The sequence below is a fragment of the Vidua macroura genome, chromosome 2 (genome assembly GCF_024509145.1).
Source record: "Vidua macroura isolate BioBank_ID:100142 chromosome 2, ASM2450914v1, whole genome shotgun sequence".
Classification (NCBI taxonomy): Eukaryota; Metazoa; Chordata; class Aves; order Passeriformes; family Viduidae; genus Vidua; species Vidua macroura.
Genome location: NC_071572.1, coordinates 4,981,404 through 5,002,860, shown reverse-complemented (window position 1 = coordinate 5,002,860; position 21,457 = coordinate 4,981,404). Strand labels below are relative to the sequence as shown.

Below are 21,457 nucleotides of genomic sequence, written 5' to 3'. Positions count from 1 at the left end.
ACACCACTTCTTAAGTTCATTCTTCTCAGTCACCAAAATAAAAACAAATCCAGGCACCAAACTCGGAAGTGTTTTTCTGTGCTTTGACAACTCAGAAAGGGCATTTCCCACCCTCTATGTGTCTTCTGGATGAATCACTGGACTGTGATGAACCATAACCTGCCTTTGGCTCCTTTTTGAGAACTGCAAAGGCAGAGATGACCTCTTAATCTTCCATGATAGTATTTCTCCAGTTAAATGCTGCGTTTGCTCCGTGAGTCAATGTCTTCACTGGTGGGTTGACCATCTGCCATTTGTTCTCCTCTTTCTGTTCTTCACAGAAACACATGCCCAGGGAAGGGATCTGAGAAGGAAGTTACCAGCAGGGTCATTGCTTTGACTTGAAGGAGGGGCTTTGCTACAGAAAAGAGCAGCCCCTGATATTCTGTCACTTCTGAAATGAACTAAAACCAGGCTGGAAGCCTGAGGGGTGAAAGCTGAACTTGTGTCACCACCCCACATTCATACCTGGGCAAGCTGTTCCTGTGCCTCACCCTCCCCCACAGTAAAGAATTTCTTCCTAGTATCCAATCTACTCTCTGTCAGTTTGAAGCCATTGCCCATTGTCCTGCAACTCCAGGCTCTTGTGAGTTTCTCGCCATCTTTCTTGTAGGCTCCCTTCCCTACTGGAAGGCTGCAATTAGGTCACCCCAAAGCCTTCTTTTCCCACTTTGAAAGGAAGGAAATTAGCTCCAAGTGGAGAGGTTTCCAAATGCGTATCTTGTCTGTAGGTGTTACGTGGCATTGACTTTCCAGATGAAAATCTTCTCCAAAGACTTAACTGCCAGTCACATACATAGCCCCCAGAATAAAATCCTTCTCTTTACCTCCAGTGCTTTGCTAAAACTGTGTGAGGCTCCCTTTGGAACGAGAGAGCTGACGTCACTGGTGCTGGCATGCTGTTATACATGTCTTGCTGCATAGGTAGTCTCATTATTAAAAATATAAAGCAACAACCCAAAGGCTTCCTGATGGAATAAAATCCTCTTACCTTCTGCACCATCTGGGCAAAGTCTCTGCTGTCTCTGCTGGGGAGCCCTGTGAGCGCTCGGGTGAGAGGTGCCAAGGAGGAGCCGTGGCCCACGATGAGGATGACGCCTGGCACAGCAGGAAAAGCAAAGAACTGTGGTAAGGGAGCTGCAGCACTGCCACAGATGGAGATGAGGTGGTTTGGGGCTGTTCATCTTTGTAGACCTTTTTGACAATGTGGCAGAGCGTGTTGTGATGGGCAGAAAATATCTGGTGTGTTGAGCATGCCAGCTACTGAGAGAAGGCATTTGCGAGGGAAAGAGAAAAAAGCTTTCCAGAAAAGCATATTATCTTTTGCTGAGCTCCATCCTGATGTAGAAAGATGAAGAAAAGCATATACTTTTGCAATGTTAGTACTCTACTGTGTCAGTTTTATTTTACTTTTTTCATTTCTATTCCATAAATTGCATTTATGTTACTTCAGTGTAGCCCAGGACAAACACTGAGTCACCTTAAGCTCTGTGCAGTGCCAACAGCTCACATTAAATGTGTTTCTGCTGGCAAATCTCTGCCAGTTCCTGTTACTGCAAGGGTCTGACAGAATATTTAAAGACCTGAAACTCTACCTTTGCAGGGGCAGGCACTGATGATGTGTTTTATAACCGCAGAGCTTCTGTTGACATAATCTTCATAACTTTCTGATGGCACCAGAGAAGAGAGTGGGAAGTTACCCCTGACAATAAAATCACAAATATATGTTAATCTAGATGAAAACACTCTTAGCAGCATTGAATGACTACACCAGAGAAAAGGCACTTAGTTAAAAGGTTTATCTACTGGCTTGGCTGACACACTGTTACCTCTGCTTGTCTGAAGCATTAGCTTCTCTCTGAGAAATTTCCATTAAATTTCATGGATAAGTCTCATAGCTCATAAAGCACCAGATGCAGGGAAAACCAGGCTTCAATAAAACTTGAAGTTCACAGTGGAGATTATTTAAAGCAGGATTTGTGGCTAAGAAAAGCTTTGAGAAATTCTGCCAGCAAGGACCACTGCCCAAACATGAGCTGCAGAGCTGCCTGGGTCTTCCAACCCTGACTGAGTTCAAACAGAGGAGAGACAATAATGATGTGAATGCTTGCAAGATTTGGTACCTCAGCATTAATCTCCTCAATAAAGCAAGTAAATAAATATCTACAATGAACGAGGCTTATCTGCATTGCTGGCCAAATGGATAGTAAAGACTTCCACTGCTAGATTTTTAAAAAAAGGTGTTTCCAGGGACAGTAATCACAATGCATTACTCCAAAGTATCTGAGCACTTCTGCTGAGACCAGGCATTCTTCTTTCTTTTATATACCAAGGCTTTCCAGGCACCCAAAAAAAACTAAGAGCCAGACCTTCACACTGCTGTGAATCAGGGCAGCCTCAGAGGTCTGGTGGGGCTTGGGTGATGGACAGCTTTTGCAGTGGTTGAATTGGTAAAACCAGACCCTGCTGTCCCACAAGCTCAGTAGTAGAGTGAACCTTGGCAATGAATTTTGTTGTGCTGACGCTTAATTTTGTATCTGGTTTTTACTGATACCCTTTGCTGGTGATTCTTTAAGTGATCTCAAACACTCATTTATGACACCTAGCACCCAAGGATTTTTTTAGCCCTGCAATTGATGGGAAGAAACTGGCATTCTATGTGCAAGTTTATAGTTCATCCACCCTGGAACTGAGTGAGCTATGAGGGGCCTAAACACTGTAGTTAACATTGCCTTGGAGATTCCCCTCTGAACCTCCCACTGCTGTGCATTTGCACAGTTTCTTTTGAGGCAAGTGATTTTGTACCAAAAAACCCCTAGAGAATACAGTCTGTTAGTGAAGAACACACCAGAAAGACTTGTGCTCCAAAAAAAAAGGATTTTGGAGACTTTATGCAGTCTCAAACAAAGATACATCTTTGGCTGTAAGGAATGTGTTAATACATGATATGTTTCCTTTCCCCCTTTCTTGAATACATGGGAAATCCCAGAGACAGCTGAGTAATTTCCTGGATCTGGCTGTGCACTGCAAACACTGAGCAGCCTGGTTTGTGACCAAGATGAGGAGCTAGTCTGAATTGGAGGTTTATCATTTCCTGCCGGGCTGTGGTTTGCAAGCGCTCAGAAAAGGCATCGACCCTCACCCCACCAAGATATGAGGGCTCCAAAAAGTCCTTGCTGAGCACAGTATTAATCTTTGAGCAACTTAAAATGATGCCAGAAACATCAGTTAAAGTGAAATGCTCTTATCTTGCCTGTCTTCAAAACTTCCTGCTGCTGCCCTGCAGACCCTCAGCCAAGGGCTGACTGACCTTATATAATGTCACATTTCTTTGTCACTGAAAATCAGGTTATTCTTCACATTTCCAAAGTGTTTTTCACATGAACCAAAGGTAAAAGCAAAGCTCCTGGGACCTGACATTAATGCCCATAATGTCAAGGCAACACCAGAGGAGAGCTGGTGCTACGCACAAGACATTTGTGCTAGTGCACCCATGTGCTTGGTGACAGCATAGCTTATTTTTATATCCTATTTTGATCTGAATTTGATCAGAATCACCCCATCTTTGCAGTGTTTGTAATGATTTGTGACACATAAAAAGACAAGATAGCTCAGGGAAAAACCCCACAGCTTTATCAGACACAGAGCAATTACCTGTAACTTGTATCTATGTCGTAAGATGCCTCCACCAGTTCTGCCACAGTCATGAAGTTAGGGATTGCTCTGCTTGCTTCCCACTTGGTCCATTCAAACAGTCCTGGTTCCACCCTGATTCTGACTTTTTGATTTAATTTAAGCCCTGCAAGAACAAGAAATAGATCTTAGGAGAAAGGTACACTCAAAGTGCTACATTCAGGCTATACATTCTGCCTTGTTTGCTGTTGTAGTTTCATTACTGAAAATGAATTACTTATTATCAACCAATTAATTAATGGAAGCCACCATTATATTCTTGTATGACTAACATAAAGGGACTGCAAGTTATTATCGTCATTATCATGATCATAATTTTTGAAGCTCTCTTGTGATGCTCTGCTAGAAGGAAAAAAACTCAGTTTTGCAATGTTGCAATCTGAATAAACTTCAGACAGGAAATATTTTTACCATTTTTATATAGCATTTTGCTCCGTGTTCCTCAGTGGGGCAGTAGATTGTCCAAATTGTCCAGTATTAGAAATGGAATTCTCTTGTCAAAAGAAACATTATTTTTTGAGTATTCTCAAGAGAGGTTACTGAGTGGCAGTGAATGCATTCTAATGTAAACATGGTAATGAACTGTGAACTTGCTGAAAGGTAACAGAAGATGAAAAAAAGATGAGAGGGAGAGGAAAGGAAGATAAAGATGTTCTGCAATATGAAGGATTAAAATAGTTTGGTTCACAAAAGGAATCATGGAAGCAGTCTTCCCTGATTCACATTCAGATCCTTCAGAGCACTGGAAACATCAAATACTTGGGTCAAAATATTTTCTGGAAGAGGTGGCAGTGGTGATTTGATGAGCAGCTACTAATGTTGAATTCCAGCAGATATGAAACACCTCAGTTTCACATAACATTAGATTCCATTCTAACTAGGAAGACACAGAGTTACTGTGATATATCCCACAGAATGCACATACACCAGCAGGTTTGTTGCTGCCTGCATTACCAGCAGTCAAAACCACTTTGTCTTGCCTGCTTAAAGAAAACCACAAACAACCACAAAGTTGTGCATCTTCCTAATTGCTCATGTCAAATGCTTCACAGAAGTTTGGTGGAGATGTTTGCAGTGTGGCAGAAGCACCTGGCAGGTTTTGCTGCCTTACCCTGCAGTATGTGCTGAGCTGTCTGCACGCAGCGCAGGGCAGGGGACGAGTACACGTAGCTGACTGTCACCTCCTGGTCCAGCAGAGCTTCCCCTGATGGCAACAGCAAAGTGAGAAATTACTACAAAACACTTTCTGAAAAAAAAAAAAAAAAAAACCCAAAAAAACCCCAAACCCTCAGAGCTTTGCAATTGCATCAACATGGGATATATTGACAGTCCCTTTCTATTAATTTTCTTCCCACTATCTGCTGATTGAGCTCATTAGAAAGCTCATTCTGGTGGAAACATCAATTCTAAAATGATGTTGCAAAGATAATTACTGGAGATTCACCCCAAATCTGCAAACAGCAGTTATAGGCATGTGGCTGTCTCCATATATCTGAGCCATCAGAGACAAGCAGTTGCAGCAGACCAGCACTGTCACAGTCATACATCTTGCTCAGGGAGCACAACCAACTTCATCTGGAGAGTGAATTGAGTCAGCCTAGCCCACACCACCCATCCTCCTGCAGCAAGGTGACCACACTCTGTTGACCATGGAGCTGTTTCCTCTGGCCAGCCCCTGCACTCCTCACTGTCCACTCAGGGACAACTGCATAAGACATTCATCCCTTGCAGACAAGCAGCAGGGCACAGGTAGTGCACAGGCTTCTTCCAGGACCTGGCAGAGGGGGTCTCAAAGACAAGTAACCAGCTGTGTTCTCTGTTTTATTATTTAAGAAGATCTTGCAGTGGTTGCCCACAGAGAATTGTGGCCACAGTGAGTGCTGGCAGGAAATTTTTCTGCTGCAAGGCCAGCATGAGCTTTGGCAGATGATGACAGGCTGCTTCCCAAACCCTTACATTTGCAGGAGGACAATATCCAGCTTACCTGTAAGCCTTGACTGGAAAATACCACAGCAAGATAAAGGAGGATCACATTCAAACTGCTTCATGCTGTCTTTCTGCCTTGGCAGGGAGGAGGGAAAGTTCAGATCTGCTCTGTAGTATTTCCCTGAAACAAGGCAGGACATTTTGTTGTGGCACAAGGGAGGCAGCAGCTGTGTTATGTTTGTTTTACAGACAGTCAGTGTCTCACTGATGAAAAATAGCCAGTGTTATTACCTTAAAGGGGTCATGTTTTAAGGTCACAACAATGGCTTGGGAAATCATCTGTCCTAAGAGAACATCTGTCCTCTTCTTCAAGCTCAGAAGGAGCAAATGGGGAGGAGGAGGAGGGAAAGAACAGGAAATCAGAAGAATTTGGCTTTGTGGGATTCAAGAGAAACAAAAATCGACTCCCTATCTATATTCTTTTACAGTTGCCAAAATGACCAAAAAAAACCAATTTCCACTGAATGAAAATGAAACCAATGCATTGATTATGCAGCTATATGTTACCACTCTCCTTATCTGCTGTGAATTCCGTGCACTAAACATGGGGAATCTCCAGCATAGCAAGGCAGGCTTTCAGCATAAAGCTCTCACTTGTGAACTCCACCTTCTTGTTCCCCTCCTTCCTCCTGACACACATTTCCCAGTTTTGGGTCAGTTTTCTTCACCTGAAAACATACCTTTTTCTTTTAATTTTTGAGGGAGAGAGAGGAAATTCAGATTTTAATTTATGTCAGTGCTGACATTTCATTTCCACTACAGATTCCCCAGGCTGGACTAGTGATGTAGTGTGACTGATCAAGAGCCTGTGATTCTGACTCAAGGCTCGGAAAGGTGGAGGGGTCTGACAACCATCACCTCATGTAATGAGAGGTGATGAGGGTGCTCCTGGGATTTGTTCATGTACCAGTGAGCCACACTTCCATCAGCAGCACAAGAGCTTTGTTTATCTGCAGAATTCAGGGAGCATGAAGGACTTTAGGACATTGTGACCTGGTTATGTGCAGGTTGAAGCAGTGCTGGGCCTTGCTTGCACTGTTACCACTCCTCTGTGCCAGCGTTGACATTTACACAAAGATTGACTCTCTTCTACCCATTACTGGGGTTAATTTGGTTTGGTCCTGGTTTTTGAAGATCTCCCTGTTACCTTACTCACCATCTGCAGTCAGGCACTGCTGAAGCCAAGATTTGCCAAAGACCTGATCCACTCTTTCCCCATGGCACATCACCAGCACCCCTCTCCTCAGGGCGGCGTTCTGAGACAGCTGGGAAAAGGGAGTTTCATAAGGATGTTACCTACAACCTGCAGGAAAAGCCTGGATTCCTGGAGAAGAGACAGCATAATAGATGCCTGTCCTTAGGACAGTGACAAGCCTGACTGGTTCTCCATTGAAGGCAAATGAAAGAGAATCATAAAATCATTAAGGCTGGAAAAGCCCTTTGGGATTATTGAGTCCAGCCTTTGACTGACCAGCATGTTGTCAACTCAAGCACAGCACCGAGTGTCACATCCAGTTGTTTCATGTACACTTCCAGTTTTGGTGACTCAACACCTCCCTGGGAAGTCTGTTTAATGCTTGACCATCCTTTCAGTGGAAATATTCTTCCTGATACCCAGCCTGAACCTTCCCTGGTGTGGCTTAAGGCACTTCCTCTTGTCCTGTCAAAGGTCACATCCCTGACCCCCATGGGCTGCAGGTTTTAATTCTGTATTAGCACAAGTGAAAGGCAGTGCTGGTAACAGATCTTTTAACCTCAGTGTGGGAAGGAATCATAACTTTAATTTGTATCATATGGGTGATATAAACAAAACCCAGAAAATTAACTAAGATCTGAGTGGCAATGCCCTTTTCTACACCAGGACTAACAGCAAGCTTCTCCTTCTTTTCCTAGTGAAAATACTACTTCTACATTTTCATAACTGTCTGTTCAAATCAACAGTGAACCCAGATCTCCTACAGGGCCACTTTTTTTACTTAGACTGCATGGAATTACAAATAAATTTGAAGTCGCTTGGGGTTAGTATACAATGAACATTAAATGCAACTGAGAAGAAGAAACAAGGAAAGGTTTTAAAACAGTGTTACTGCTGCAGCATTGAATTAAGTGCTCTGCATCTTCTGCAACAGAGAAGGGAACTCTTAAGAAGATGTTTGAGGTTGATATTCATGCATTCTGTTAAATACTTGCAGTTCTGCCATGAAACACCCATCAGCTGCCACAAGATCGGAGTATAGACCCAAGGTTTTGTGCTCTTCCTCTTCTCCTTGAGAGTAACCCAGAGGCCAGGGAAACTCTAGACTGGAGATGTGCCCTTCTGCAAAACACATTTCTCAGGCCAAGCCTTGGCTCTGCCACAGATCTGACCTGCATAAGAGAGGCCAAGAGCCAGAGGAAGGACGTGCGACTTGTTCAGAAAGGTCTTGCAGTCATATACATGGTGTCCTGGAGGCCCCAGGATGGAAGTTCCCTCAAGGTGCCCTCAGTTTCTCTGATGTTAGCACAGACCAGCCCGGAGTTATTGCCCAGCACAGCAGGAAGAGAGGCTGTGGGGCCAGTAAGCTAAAGGCGTTTCTGAGGCACGCTGAAAATGCATTTTGGCATCTCTGACAGAGCCAAAAAGGCAAAGCAGGTGCAAAATGTGCTGTAGGAAAAAAATCAGAGCTCTTATTTGTTTTGCTCTTCCTACCAGAAGACCAGTGGACACAGGAAAAAATGATACCTGTAGATTCTGGACCTGGGTGAAAAATGTGATCCTACCAGTGCTGTTAACCACTCCAGCTAGCTGTTCTGTGCAGTTATCTGCACTAGCTACTTATCTAAAAATAAGGAAGAAAACTGAACATTTAAATGTCATCTGGGGCCATGGAAGCCTCTAAGATGACATCCATAGAATCAAGATGTAAGAGCAGCTGTGAACAGTGAGCCTAATTCTGATTTATTTACTCTGCCTGAAGCCATGTGGAAGTCAGGGGAGGTTGTGCCTGTGTCTCACCTGTCAGACTTGTCTCCATAGCCACTGAGGCTGTGCTCAGAGAAACCTGAGCAGAGAACTCTTGTGTTGTGCTATTATGACAGGAACAGGGAAAGATTTATGAAAGACAAGTGTAATAAACATCATATACATTACAGAAAAAGGTATGAGATATTATACAATACAGTATGAGTGTGTATATATATATATATATATAAAAATGTACAACATAATAAATAAAACGGTGTGTATAAATGTACAACAAAACATGAAAATATGAGGGAGGAAAAGGAAGATACGATTAAATTTACCAAATGCCATTAATTAATAGCATATCTGCCAAAGCACATGGCAGAGATGAGAAATGGAATAAACGATTACCTGAAGAGAAAGAACATTGGTTACACTCCTTGACATACTGAGATTTTGGGCTTCCCCATTCAGCTTTACATTGGGTTCCTTTTCTGTTTTGGCGAAGGATTTTGAAGCTGTGTCAAAAATATATTCCCTATAGAAAAAGCAGAAGCAACATACACATACACACACAAACATACAGGTACACAAATAGAAGAGATTTTTGAGTCATGATGTTGTTTACAGGATCAACAAGTCAAGATTCATGTTCAATACTTTTTGCCCACTTGCAATCCACCTCATAGCTTTGCTGTTCATTTAGAATATGCCCAATAAAAATGAGGTTAAAATATGAGGAACTGATGGTGTATATTGGGTGCAACCCTGCCAAAGTGGGACCTTCAAGCAGGAAATAACTACCTGGTGGCCTCCTCCCTTTCTCTAAGACATCAAGAAGTGCACCAAAACTTCCCAGCTTAGAAAAATCAGCTCTAATCTACAAGTAGCATCAGCTGTGCTGCAGAATGTCAGCTGCAGAATGAAGTGCAGGAAGCCAACAGGTGCCTTCTGATGCAGGGCACATCAACAAGATAAAGGTGGTGCCAAGGTGGTGGAGCAACCTTTGTGTGGTTTCATTTCAAGCTAACTTTACAAACCCTTGAAATGAGAAAAAAAGAAGAGAGCAGAGAGCCAGGCTGAAGGCTGAGCCTGCCCTGGCAGAAAGTGCTCTTTCAAAATTCATTAGGGCGTTCAGGTTCTTCAAGAGTGAACAGGGGTCATCCCTCGAGCAGCTGAACTTATGAACTCTGGGTGCCTGCAGAGTCCTGTCTCTTTTCCCTCAGATATCCCACCCAGACCCTCAGGATTCCCCCTCTGCCCACAGATCCCGGCAAGGAGGAACTGCCAAGGAAAGCCACACCCATGAAATCCCAAGTTACCTGTGCTTGACCCAGGTGTCTGACTCGTGGGCCTTCTCGGTGTAGTTCTCTGGGAGGAAGCCCCTGCAGCCGGTGCGGTGCGAGGTGCCGATCACCCAGCCCTCGCTCGCGTCGCTCTGCTGCCTCGGGTCCACGTAGATCAAATCCCCAGCGCTGATCATCAGCTCGTCAATGTTCTGGGGCTTGTACTGGAAGAGGGCCCTCAGCCTCTGTGGGGACACACAGCAGGCTCAGGGTGTTCTCCGTGCTGCAGCTGCTCAGGTGTGGGAGCCCAGGACATCCCTCTGGTTGCCCTGGTTGTCTCCAAACCCTGGCAGGGGGTTCGGAGAGCCTGGCACAAAGTCAAAAACACCTGTGGCTTCCATTTTAGCCTGTGAAAAAAACTGCCAACTTTGTATGAGGAATTACAAGCCACAAGGGTTTGAGTAGTGTGGTAGTTGAATTAACACAGGGTGAAAAAGTAGGATTTTGGGGCTTTTTAGAATGTGATTCAAGGGGACAAGATGGAGGGATTTGGGCATGTCCTGACCTTCTTCTCCTTCTTTTTGTCCTCCATGTCTTGGTGTGATGGTGACACTTTTCTATTGGTTTAAGGTAGAGACACACTGTCCAACATAAATGATAGATATTGGCACATTATTGTAAACACAGTACACGTAGTTTTTAGAATAAAATGTGAACACTGCCCTAGAGGGCAGACAGAATGCCATGGCCGATTTGCTAGACAGAGCTCAGCAGGTCAGAGAAAGAATGTTAGAGATAAGGAAAAATAAACAGCCTTGAGAAGCCGACCCTATGCATTCAGACTCCTTTGGCTGTTCAAACTGGGAAACAAAGACTTTTACATTCTTGGGGTCACCTTGATCTGCAGACCCCGAGACTCAGGGGATGTTTGTTCGCCTCTCTCTGCTGGACATAGAACCAGCTCTGTTTTCCACTCTGCAACCTGCTCCTTAGTGGCACGTTGGCAGAGGAAAAGTATGGGGATTTTGGAAAGAATTCGAGACAGGACCTCTGAGTTTTTTCAGATGATGTGATTTATTTTTCTTATCTTCTACATAGGTAGGAAGGGTGAGTTTGGCTCACATCTTCATTGCAAGGCTTAGAAGGTCATAAGACCCCTAGTTACAAGACCTTTGTCAATAAATCCTTAAAAGGATTTAAGGATTTATTGACAATAAAACACTGCCAACAAGGATATTTATGTTTTTGACTCGATCCTTAAATATTTCATCTTATGGACCTATGCTACACTGTGGCTTTCTTAGCCAATCATGTTATGACACACAAACCTACAGTAAGGTATTCTAAACTTCTTGTTTACCTTTGTAACTACTTTTATTTTTTCTAGATCTTAAACTCTAAAACTCTAAACTTTCCTCAATTTAACTTGTCTCTGCTTTAAACTATAAATCCACATTCTTGTTTCTAGCACCTAAGTTTGGAAGCCTTTTCCAAAGTCTCAGATCAAATCCTGTGTTTAATTCTAAGCTTTGGCTTACAGGCCCAAAGTTCTGAGAATTCCCTGCATTTTGGATACCACCAGAAAAGGAAGACACTACCCACACAATATGTGTAAAAATAGGCACTTGGTTTTCACAAAAATACTTTTTCCCCCCTCTAACTGATACAGACTTATTTGAAAGCAAACACAGATCTGACCTATTTTTGTGATTGCTTGCAGCTCTCCTGAGTGTGACTAAAATCCAACATGAGACTTGTGACAAACTGATTTACTGATCTGACAAAAAGCTGTTGAACATTCCATAATTTAAATTTGGAAATGAGAACTGAAAGAATGGTGACTGGTTTCAACTAAGAGTCTGCTAAGCAGAAAATCATCAGCGAGAACTGACACCTGCTCACAGCTGCAGTTCTCATCATGGCTGGAACAATCAAGAAAACTAATTTTGCTGAAGGGAATTTTGCTGCAAAACCGTAAACTGACAAATCCTAGAAAATATTAGAGGATCATGACTTCCTGTCTCTTATTTTCTCATGTCATAGTAAGATTAGGTTTTTTCCCTCTGGGGTTTGGAATTAGACTTTGAGACATGCAGGTTGAGCAACCTACCAAAATAAAGGTATTATCTACCGATTCAGGAGTGCAGTTTTTCAGCCCAAAATGGCACTGGAAACAACCATGCTCTTTGAAACACTGTGCTGAGCAGGCAGAGATTTTCTTAAAGATGGAAAAGGCAAGATAACTGTAGCCAAGAAAATAAAAGGCTCAGGAAATGAAATAAATCTGACTCCAGTACCTGGTAATGCACAAAACGCATGTCCCGTGAATAGAGAGCAGCCACCCACTGGCAGGGCTCCCCTGGGTTAATGCATTTGGCCAGTTGTTCCAAAGTCTTCTGGTGGTGAGGATAAAACCTGTGAGCCAAGGTAAGGTGGAACTGCTTCAAGGAGGGCTTCACGTGGCAGTCTAGGGATGAAACAATCACATCAAGACATAGGAACAAAGGTTGTTTAAAGCTCCTCTTGTTTTATCCTACACAATCTGCATGATGCAGGAAATATCATAGTAGCTAGTGGTAGAGTAGCTCTACTGAATAATGGTTTTGAAGGGTGTCATGGTTTTAATCACGCCAAAATAATTCACAAATGTGGACTGGATTTGCTTCCTGGATTCATCTGTGAGGAAAAGAAATGATCATGGTTGGATTTCCTCTCCCAGCCTGAGGTGTACTGAACTTATTTCTCCCAGACAAAGCTGTGGTGGGGCTGTGCCCTTTCAGTCTCCACTGGCGATGCTGTTTCCCTTGGAAAAGGTATTAGGCCCTATTCCTAGGGATGCAGCCAGGCCATCATAGTGCTACAGCACCATGAGGGTGGAGATCTGGGGAGTGTTATGTCCCTGCCCATCTTGGATATTCTGATCAATCACCTGCCGAGTTGCACACAGGATCATTTCAGCATCTAGGCAAAAGTGCTGTGTCTTCAAAGAATAAAACTTGCTCCTCTGGCTACTCTGCTTGCAAATCTGTAGGAGCACAGGCTGTTTACTGGCAGCAGAACATAATCTAAGCTCCCCTGGAGACACAGGGAATGTTTTCAGTACCGTGGCTACGCATTTCTGCTACAGCCCACCCGTTTTCCCTCTGGTGTTGGTCCTACCTGCCAGGGCCGAAGCCTCTGATGAGAATGCCACAGCAAACTCTTTGAGTACATTTGCCTGGCTGTCATCAATGAAGAAGCCAAGGTAGCTGGGAGATGCATGTAGTGTTAGGGAAATGGATGGTGGAAATCTCTGGGAAAATCTGTCACCAACTTGCTTTAAGATGTCATACAACAATTCCACTTTCTGGTCTTCACACTGAAAGAAAACAGAGGAGGAGCAGGCTTTACCCACCAGCTCACAGCCAGTGTTGTAGATGCTGTCATACAGCACTGCCAGAAAACTGTGGGGCTATAAACTTCCTGAGAAACACAAAATACCTAGGAATTTGCCTGAAATTCCTGGCATTAAACCCAGCAGTATTTGGCAGTTGGATCAGCACAGTGTCCTGGCTCTATAACAGGAGATGGAACCTTCAACCCAAGGTATATCTAGATGGGTAGGAAAAAGCCAAAATATTTTACCATTTGTCAGGTGTGCATGAACCAGTCTGAAATGAGACAGGGATCATGATTTCCCTCTTCAGCTCTAAATAGGAATTTGTGTTATTGTTATCCTACAGTCCTTTACTGAAATGTGCAAGGTGAGGGTTGCAATGCAGTCATCTCTCCAGACAGGCCTTTAAACTTGATGCCTCCCAAGAGCATGGCATTCATTATTAATGAATGATTTTTATTCTGTATAATTGTGTTTAATGGTCACAGAGCACCACTCAGTATTTTGCAACAAAATACGCTTATTTTCACTGTCTCTACTTTTTGGCATGGTTGTGATGACCCACCCTCAGGGGGAAGGAAGCACTTAATGGTTTAACATAAAAGTATGATGAACAAAGTCATTTTTGTCCAGCTGCTGTAGCCCAAGCCTGTTTCAGCACATCCCAGACACAGCTGATGTTCATGTGTTTCACCATCAACATGCTAAAACTGGATTCCAGGAGGCTCCAGAGTTTTTCCAGACCAGTCCAGTGCTGGACATCACAAAAGATTTCACAAAATCTTCAGCTTCAATAAAAAGAGTAAAATCTGGGACACGCCACCATAGCAGTGACCGGCTGATGGGGCTCTCTTGGGAAGGCAAAGCTTTTCCTGAGATTCCCACAGGCTTGTACCAAAGCTGTCTGCATCCTAGGATAACCCTGTCCCTGCTGCACAGCTGGCTGATGGCAGCCACTGCTGCCCTGGCTGGGAAGGTTTATCATCCTAAATCCATGCAGCAATGGACACATGGAAGCCTGACAGCAACTGAACTGCACAGGGCTGTGGCAGGCACATTCTTCTCTCTCTCAGGATTTTTTTCATAGAGGAGCACAAAGGAAAGAAACAGAAAACAATTGCTATTTCTGCTCCTTGTTTTTCGCATGTGGAATGTGTTTGGAGAATTGTTTACCTGGGGTGATTGCTTGGTTGGATTCTGGTGAGAATTGTTTGAGCCTGATGGCCAATCAGATCCACCTGTGTCTGGACTCTTGCGAGAGGGTCACGAGTTGTGGGTTACTTAGATAAGGTAGTTAGAAAAGTAGGTTTGTAGTTTTAGTATCTTCCTTTATATAGTATATTAATGTATTATAGTATAGTTATAATAAAGAATTCATTCAGCCTTCTGAACTGGAGTCAGACATCGTCATTTCTTTCCACCACGTTCACCTGCGTTTACAATACAGGGCTGCTCTAGATGGATCTACCAAAATGGCACTGAAAACTTCTTTGAAATACTGTGCTGAGCAAGCAGAGGTTTTCTTAAGGATGGCAAAGGCAAGATGACTGTAGCCAAGAAAATGAAAGGCTCAGGAAATGAAATAAATCTGATTCCAGTACCAGCTGCCAGGTACCCCGAAACATCCCACCCAAACATTAACTGTGACTCAAACATTCAGCATCACTCGGGCATTAATCATCACTCAAGCATTAAGCAACCTGCCTGGACCTGGGTCATGTCATTTGATCACCAACAAGTTCTGGTGTCAGACCACAGCAGGTGGCCCAGTTTCACCAAACACCACCCAGCTGAAATCCGACCCTTGCACTCTCCTTGCCTCACCGTGAAGAAGTCGCAGAGGGTGACGTGTGGGAAGACCTCGTGGGCTCTGTTCTTCCCGCACTGGCGCTTGCTGTCCCTCCAGAAGTCCTGCAGGCGGCTGTGCAGGCGGCCCCTGGGGCACAAGTAAAGGGCGTACTCCTGGGGGATTGGGTCATCCAGGGAGGGGTCGTTGCAGTGGGAATGCAGCCTGAAATCAAGAGCGTAACACTGAGGGTGAGGGTGTGCACGGCTCTGGTTTCTCGTGGCTGAAGGCCTCCGTAGCAGAGATCACAAAAAGGAAATACAGTTTTATTATCTTCTTTCACATGAAAAGCTGAAGTAAATGTTCATTTTTCTCTCTGCAGCACTAAATAATGGAGGAATTTTTTTTTGCTTATTTTTTTGACTACTTTACATTTTATCTTGTGCCTTTACTTCTGAAAATGAGAGAAAACAAAAAAAAAAACTTTTTAGGGTTTGGGTTTTTTTCTCCCCCTTTTTCATGACTGGAAACAGAGAACTGGAGGAGGAAAAATGCAATGGGTGGAACATGTTGAAGAATGACAAAATTAAAACCAGCTGAAGATTAAAAAAACACTCAAAATGCACCTCTTTATTCAGCCCTAAGAAAATCCAGCAAGACAAATCAGAAACACGCAAGGAAAGGTCAGAAATGTATATGCCATGTGATGATATAATTTGCCATGTCTTTCACATGATGCATGTTTGTCTTTGCAGCTCTTGGATTGGGAATGGCTGTTGGGAAGTGTGGCAGCATCCCTGAAAAAAATATTTGGAAAGCATATGCCATTCTCAAATGCCTCCTCTGGCTTTTTACAAAAGGAAAGAAAACAGAAGAAAAAAGAAAAAAGCAACTGAACCAAGGAAAAAAAGGAAAAAAAAACCCAAAAGAAAACCCAAAAGAAAGTGCAAGGAAAGACTGTATTTAATGTGAAGGTTAATTAAAACAACAACAAAAAAATCAGTTGTCAGCACATGAATGACATATAAATACTCTGTGAGAGTCTTGGTAGAGAGGAAAAAACTTTGTGGCATTCAAAACTGAGACGTTATTTAAATTGTAATAATGCCTCCCTCTGACCATCAGCCTTTCACCTTAATTTCTGATGGGCCTTTCTTTTCCCCTTCAGCTGTTGTTTCTGCACATGTTTCTAAATGCAGTCATGGGCTTACAGAATTTTTCCCTATTTCCTTGTTCCTTTCTCTCAGGAGGCTTAAAGCTGGGGAGAACTTTCTGACCAGACCAGCTGGTCCTGTGAACTGACTCATTGGTAAAAGTAGTTGCTTTTTTAAAATTTACCTGGACCGTCTGCAAGTTACCTCATGTCCCAGAATAAGTACAAATATAAATATTTCTCTCTCTGAGTGAAATAAATGAAAAAAAAAAAATCTCAATTTCAGCTTTGTGTTTTTTATGGCAGCTAACTTCAGTGACAGGATGAGCACGTCAACAAGGATTTTTAGGCAGGTTTAATGTGAAGGCACACCTTAGAAATCACAAGTACTTACCATTTTACTGCATCTTCTATTGTCTTTTGTCCAGTAGCAACCAAGGCTTTTTGCCTAGAAAAAGCACAAAATTGGTTCCTCAGAATTCCTGAAAGAAAACTTCTATGAAGTATAGGCATTCAGTGACTTTGGTCATCAAGTCTATTTTTCAGTACAGGCAGGACCTTTAGCAAGACAGTTTTTCCTAGCAAATGTTATTGTTCTTGAAGCCTTCCAGATAGCTTTTTTCTCACTGCAGGTCTTTAATTCCTGGAAGACTGGTAACCTGTCCTCCCCATGAGATGCCTTCCTTTGTGTTCTGGAGGTGTTTCCTTAGCAGCCTTACTGACTATATGAATTTCCTTGGGCTTAGATAAACCATCCATCCAAGCACTGTAAGAACAGGATTTTCTTGGTTCATAGCAAAAAAGGGTCTGATTCAAGATGCCAGGGCCAAGCCCATACATTAAAACTAAGCAAAATATGCTTATATTGGGGTTTGGAATCTGGATTGAGGACCCCCAGAGCCAGCAGAGAGCCAGATCTAAACCAGCAGCTCAGTCCAAGGTAAGGGACAAAATCTCTCATTTCTCTCTGTTAATGCAACTTCCGTTCTCTGCGGTAGGATTTGATTCACGTTTCCTTTTCTAACTTGGGCTTTCAAAAAGCCAGCTATGTGTTTCACATGAGCAAATCCTTGTGCCTGAATACTGGGTGATGGGTGAAGGATTCCAGTGTTCAAGCAGCAGCTGCACTCATGAACCTCTGAAATGCACCTACAAACTTCTCAGAAGAAACATGAAGGGGATGTAGAGACAGAGGACACTGGAAAAAAAAAACTACTGAATTTCTTGGCATCTGCTGATGTTTTTCCTTCTCTTTTGAGGCCATCTTTTCTGGCCACTGGCTCCTGAGGGCATTGAGTTGTGTTGTCTCCTCCCATTTTTGTTCTTCATCCATCCCTGTGACAACATCACACATCAGCAGTGTGTGCACTGAGCTGCAAGACTCAGGCTCATCCTTGTGTTCCCTCCCAGCCTTCTGTCCTCTCTTCAGTGTAAAAACTACACTTGGGCTTGTTAATAACATTTCTATGCAGCCATTGCTGGCTCTTCAGTGGGGGTCAACAGGACAAACATGAGCCTTTCCACTCAAACGTTACCTTCTACCTCTCTTCTCCATAAAGTAAATCAGCTCCCATGGCCAGATCAATGCACAACCACGAGGTCTGAAGCCAGTCCTTGCCCTGTGTGACTGAATACGGCACATTTCCTTTCTGTGCCCCAGCTGAGCCCTCCTGTCCCTCTCCTCACTCAGCTTTTCCTGCTGTGCTGTCGGATTAAGCCCTTTTCTGACCCAGAGATGGGGCAACTGAGAGGCATTTTAAAAGATTTTATTCCATTTTCAGTCTCATGCGAAGGGTGAGACCATACAGATGTTATAATTCATGCCATCACAATCAGAAGCCAAGTATTTCCTAATTACAATACACTATAAGTATTTCTTGGCTTATCAGCTTTTGCCGCACCATGCTGTAGATGCCCTAAAACCAATAATCTAAAATTACCCCTCAGGGGTCCCACTACAACGCACCTTTCATAGTTCTATTTCTCTAAAATATCTAGTCTTATTTGCAAGGCCATCCTTTGAAACTTGTTTCTAGCTCCATTTCTCTCTCAACAATGTCTGTCCTATTCCATGGCATGCCTAAGTCAGCGTTTCTTATCTCAAGCTTTGCACAGAGATGCACACTGTGTGAGCCTTCTGTCAGGCTTTGAGAATTCTCTACAAATCCATTTCCCACACTGTGCCTTGTGGAAGTGTCAGTGGCAATGATGCCAGGGTCCAGAAGCACTCGTTGCACCTCCAGGGGAGTGTTTTACCACTTCATGCCATGCTGCTCTCCCACCTGGGCACAAGCTCTGTGCAAACAGCTCTGAAGCTAAAACCAAGAGTGGCTTCAGCTTTTCTTTACCATGGGGCCTTCAAAATTAAATGTAATAAGACAAGGGAGACCTGAGGCCATGAACTGCCATCCTGCTCAGTTCCATCTCGTTGCTCCCCTCCAAACCTGTCCCACCTTTTCTCTCGTCACATGTTGGCTGTAGGATGGTTTCCAGCAAGGTTTATAGAGCCCTTAGCACTAGGGGTGTGACTAATCCTACACTTACAAGATGAGAAGTGAATATTGAAAAATAATGCAAAGAATAAGTTCTGCATGTACCAATTTCTCTCAGATAGAGAGAAGAATAAACCATTGAGAATCTGTAATGAAAGTAGATTAAAAATGCATCTACAGTGAGAATAAGCTGGCTCTTCCCTAAAACAGAAACTGCTGGCAGAGTTTCTTGCGGAAATTTTTTGATCTTAGGCTAGACTTGACCCTCACATATTCGAGTTTTGTTCATTGGGGAAATGCTGCTTTGGCCTGTTGGTTATACATTATTGAAAATTTTGTAATATTTCTACCCCACCTCATATTTCTCAGGCCAGGACATCTCAAAAGAAACTTTTCAGTACTTTCATTCATGGTTTAATTGAGGGACAACGGAGACAGCTGAAAGGTTTTTTTAAAAAGCAATCAAAACTTTGAAGGTCTTAAGGTCAATAATAGGAAATAAAGCTTTTTAAAATTGCTTTTTGATATTTTGTTATCTTACATCAATTTGCACAGTATTTCTGCTGCTGCTTCTTAATTTTGAACTGGGAAGCACAAAGTCATCTCAGTAACAGCATTTGAAGGGGACTGGAAAAGCATCACATAGAAAAAAAATAAAAAAGTAGCAAATACTTTGAGCTGACTGAAGTTACAGTATTAATAGAGAAATTATGAGCCATATTTTCAGCTAAAATTCCATTGTGCATCACTGGGAACAAGGGACTCACAGTCCCCTTGTGAGCTGTGCCCATCGTGTCTGATACTGATCGCTACCACAGCTGTTCCCAAAAAACAACACAGCACTTACAAATGGAACCTCTTCCACTCAATTTTCAGTCAAAAGGTAGAGAGATTTAGCTCTTCTTTCTAAAATATTTTTATGAGGGGTTCTTTGATATTTAAATAATAAGATCTATTCTTTGAACAGTTTGAACCATTCAGAAATTGAAAAATCCTTCCCAAAACTTGCCTGTCCAACATGAGAGATGTTTGGGGGAGGAATGACCTGCACTTTCTTTTGCATTGACTTGTTTACCTGTCACCAGTTATTCTCTCATCCATTGGAGTTGCCAAGAATAGAGCCATGATTTTTGGAACAAGATCCTCATTCAAGACAGGAAGAAAAATTGACAGACTTAAGGGGCATCTTAAGGAGAAAAAACCAGTTTCCAGTGACACCAACCAGCAGGAGATTTTTGCCAGGTCTGAAAAAAACTTTGGCTAGAAATTACACCCATGTTTAATTCCCTTATAAGAAGAGTAAAAAGCAGAAAAAAATGAAAGAGGATGTATCCCAAGAGCAAGCTATGGTCAACTCCTCAACTCATTGAGAAGCCTCTCAAAAGTCAGGATTTGGAAGGGTGTGTGTCTTTAGATTTACACAGTATTTTAAAATATTGGATATTGAGCAGATTGGTTTTGCTGTGTGGGCAATACACACTATATATGAAAATATATCTCATATATTATACTATAGATTTAGATTTACACAGTATTTTAGATTTACACAGTATTTTAAAATATTGGACATCAAGCAGATTGGTTTTACTGTGTGGCCAATACATACTATATGTGAAAATATATATATGAGAATATATCTCATATATCATACTACAGATTTAGATTTACACAGTATTTTAGATTTACACAGTATTTTAAAATATTGGACATCGAGCAGATTGGTTTTGCTGTGTGAGCAATATATACTATATATGAGAATATATAAATGAGAATATATCTCGTATATCATACTATATATGATAATTTCATATATGAAATTCAGAGCAAGGTCTGATCCCTGCACGGGGACATCACCCCCAGGAGCAGCACAATCTCCTGATCTCAAAAACCAGGCTGCCTGTATTGGGATTTTATGGCAAACACCTCATATCTTAAATAGATCTCCCTGTGCAAGGGCAGCTGAGCACGCTACTCACGCGATATGAGCTGGGAATCCTTTGGCCAGGAGAGGCTCGAGGAGGGCAGAGGTGCTCCTGCCCCGGGGCTTGTTGGACACCTTTGCGTACAGCTGTGCCTCAGCCACCGCCATCTCCTCCGTGTCCTCCCCTCTCCGTGTGCTCACAGCGCTGACACAAACTGGGAGGTGGGAGGAGGGTGTGAAGGAGGGAGGGAGGGAGCCAGAAAATGAAACAGAGAGAGAGGCAGATAAAATGAAAAAAAAAACCAAAAACCCAACCTTACACCCCTTGTGATCTTTTCTGACAAAACCTGACATCCTGTTTTCATAGAATCTGCGCCTCTGAATTTTTGTCGTAGGGTGGCTGAAAAAGCAAAAGCTTTTCCTATCTGCCCTGGCAGAACAAGATGAGGAGCCCAAATGCAAACACCACAGTCAGAGTGAGCTTGCTGAAGGAGCTGAGGTGGAATCTTTTAGCTTTTCACTATAAACTGTCTCCTGAAAGCCACAAAATCCACCTGAGCTGCAACTGCACCAGGGGGAACTAGCGGGGCTGTCCTTCAGTGTGTAGGAAGTTATCTGGAGGCCAAAACTTTCCTGTTGGGCTCAGTTCTTAAGTCCTCCTGCCCATATCTTATGTGGCTCCTGCTTTGGTCTTCTCAGCCAAAGGCAATGAGCAACCAAACTGTGGAATATTAAACCCAATTTCACATCACACCCTGAGGCTGAGCTTGGAGCAGCTCAG

General features: G+C 43.0%; 1 protein-coding gene across 1 annotated transcript; it reads right to left on the bottom strand.

The window, feature by feature from the left end:
• Positions 1-205: 205 nt before the first annotated feature.
• On the bottom strand, positions 206-20,844 carry UBASH3A (ubiquitin associated and SH3 domain containing A). The gene is made up of 14 exons (XM_053972162.1): positions 20,732-20,844; positions 16,658-16,711; positions 15,149-15,335; positions 13,108-13,306; positions 12,246-12,415; positions 9,985-10,193; positions 9,143-9,200; positions 6,875-6,983; positions 5,717-5,839; positions 4,844-4,936; positions 3,694-3,838; positions 1,623-1,741; positions 1,031-1,137; positions 206-343 (listed from the first exon to the last, which is right to left on the bottom strand). The coding sequence occupies exons 1-14, from the start codon at positions 20,842-20,844 to the stop codon at positions 206-208; spliced, it is 1,824 nt and encodes a 607-aa protein (XP_053828137.1).
• Between the last annotated feature and the right edge of the window lie 613 nt (positions 20,845-21,457).

Excerpts from the sequence above, each read along its gene's own strand:
- UBASH3A (XM_053972162.1), bottom strand. The coding sequence starts at position 20,844 with ATGGCGGTGGCTGAGGCACAGCTGTACGCAAAGGTGTCCAACAAGCCC. Across the intron at positions 13,307-15,148 it reads CCCTCTGCGACTTCTTCACG|TGTGAAGACCAGAAAGTGGA; the intron begins GTGAGGCAAGGA and ends GTTTTCTTTCAG. Across the intron at positions 5,840-6,874 it reads GCAGTGCCTGACTGCAGATG|GGAAATACTACAGAGCAGAT; the intron begins GTGAGTAAGGTA and ends GCCTTGTTTCAG.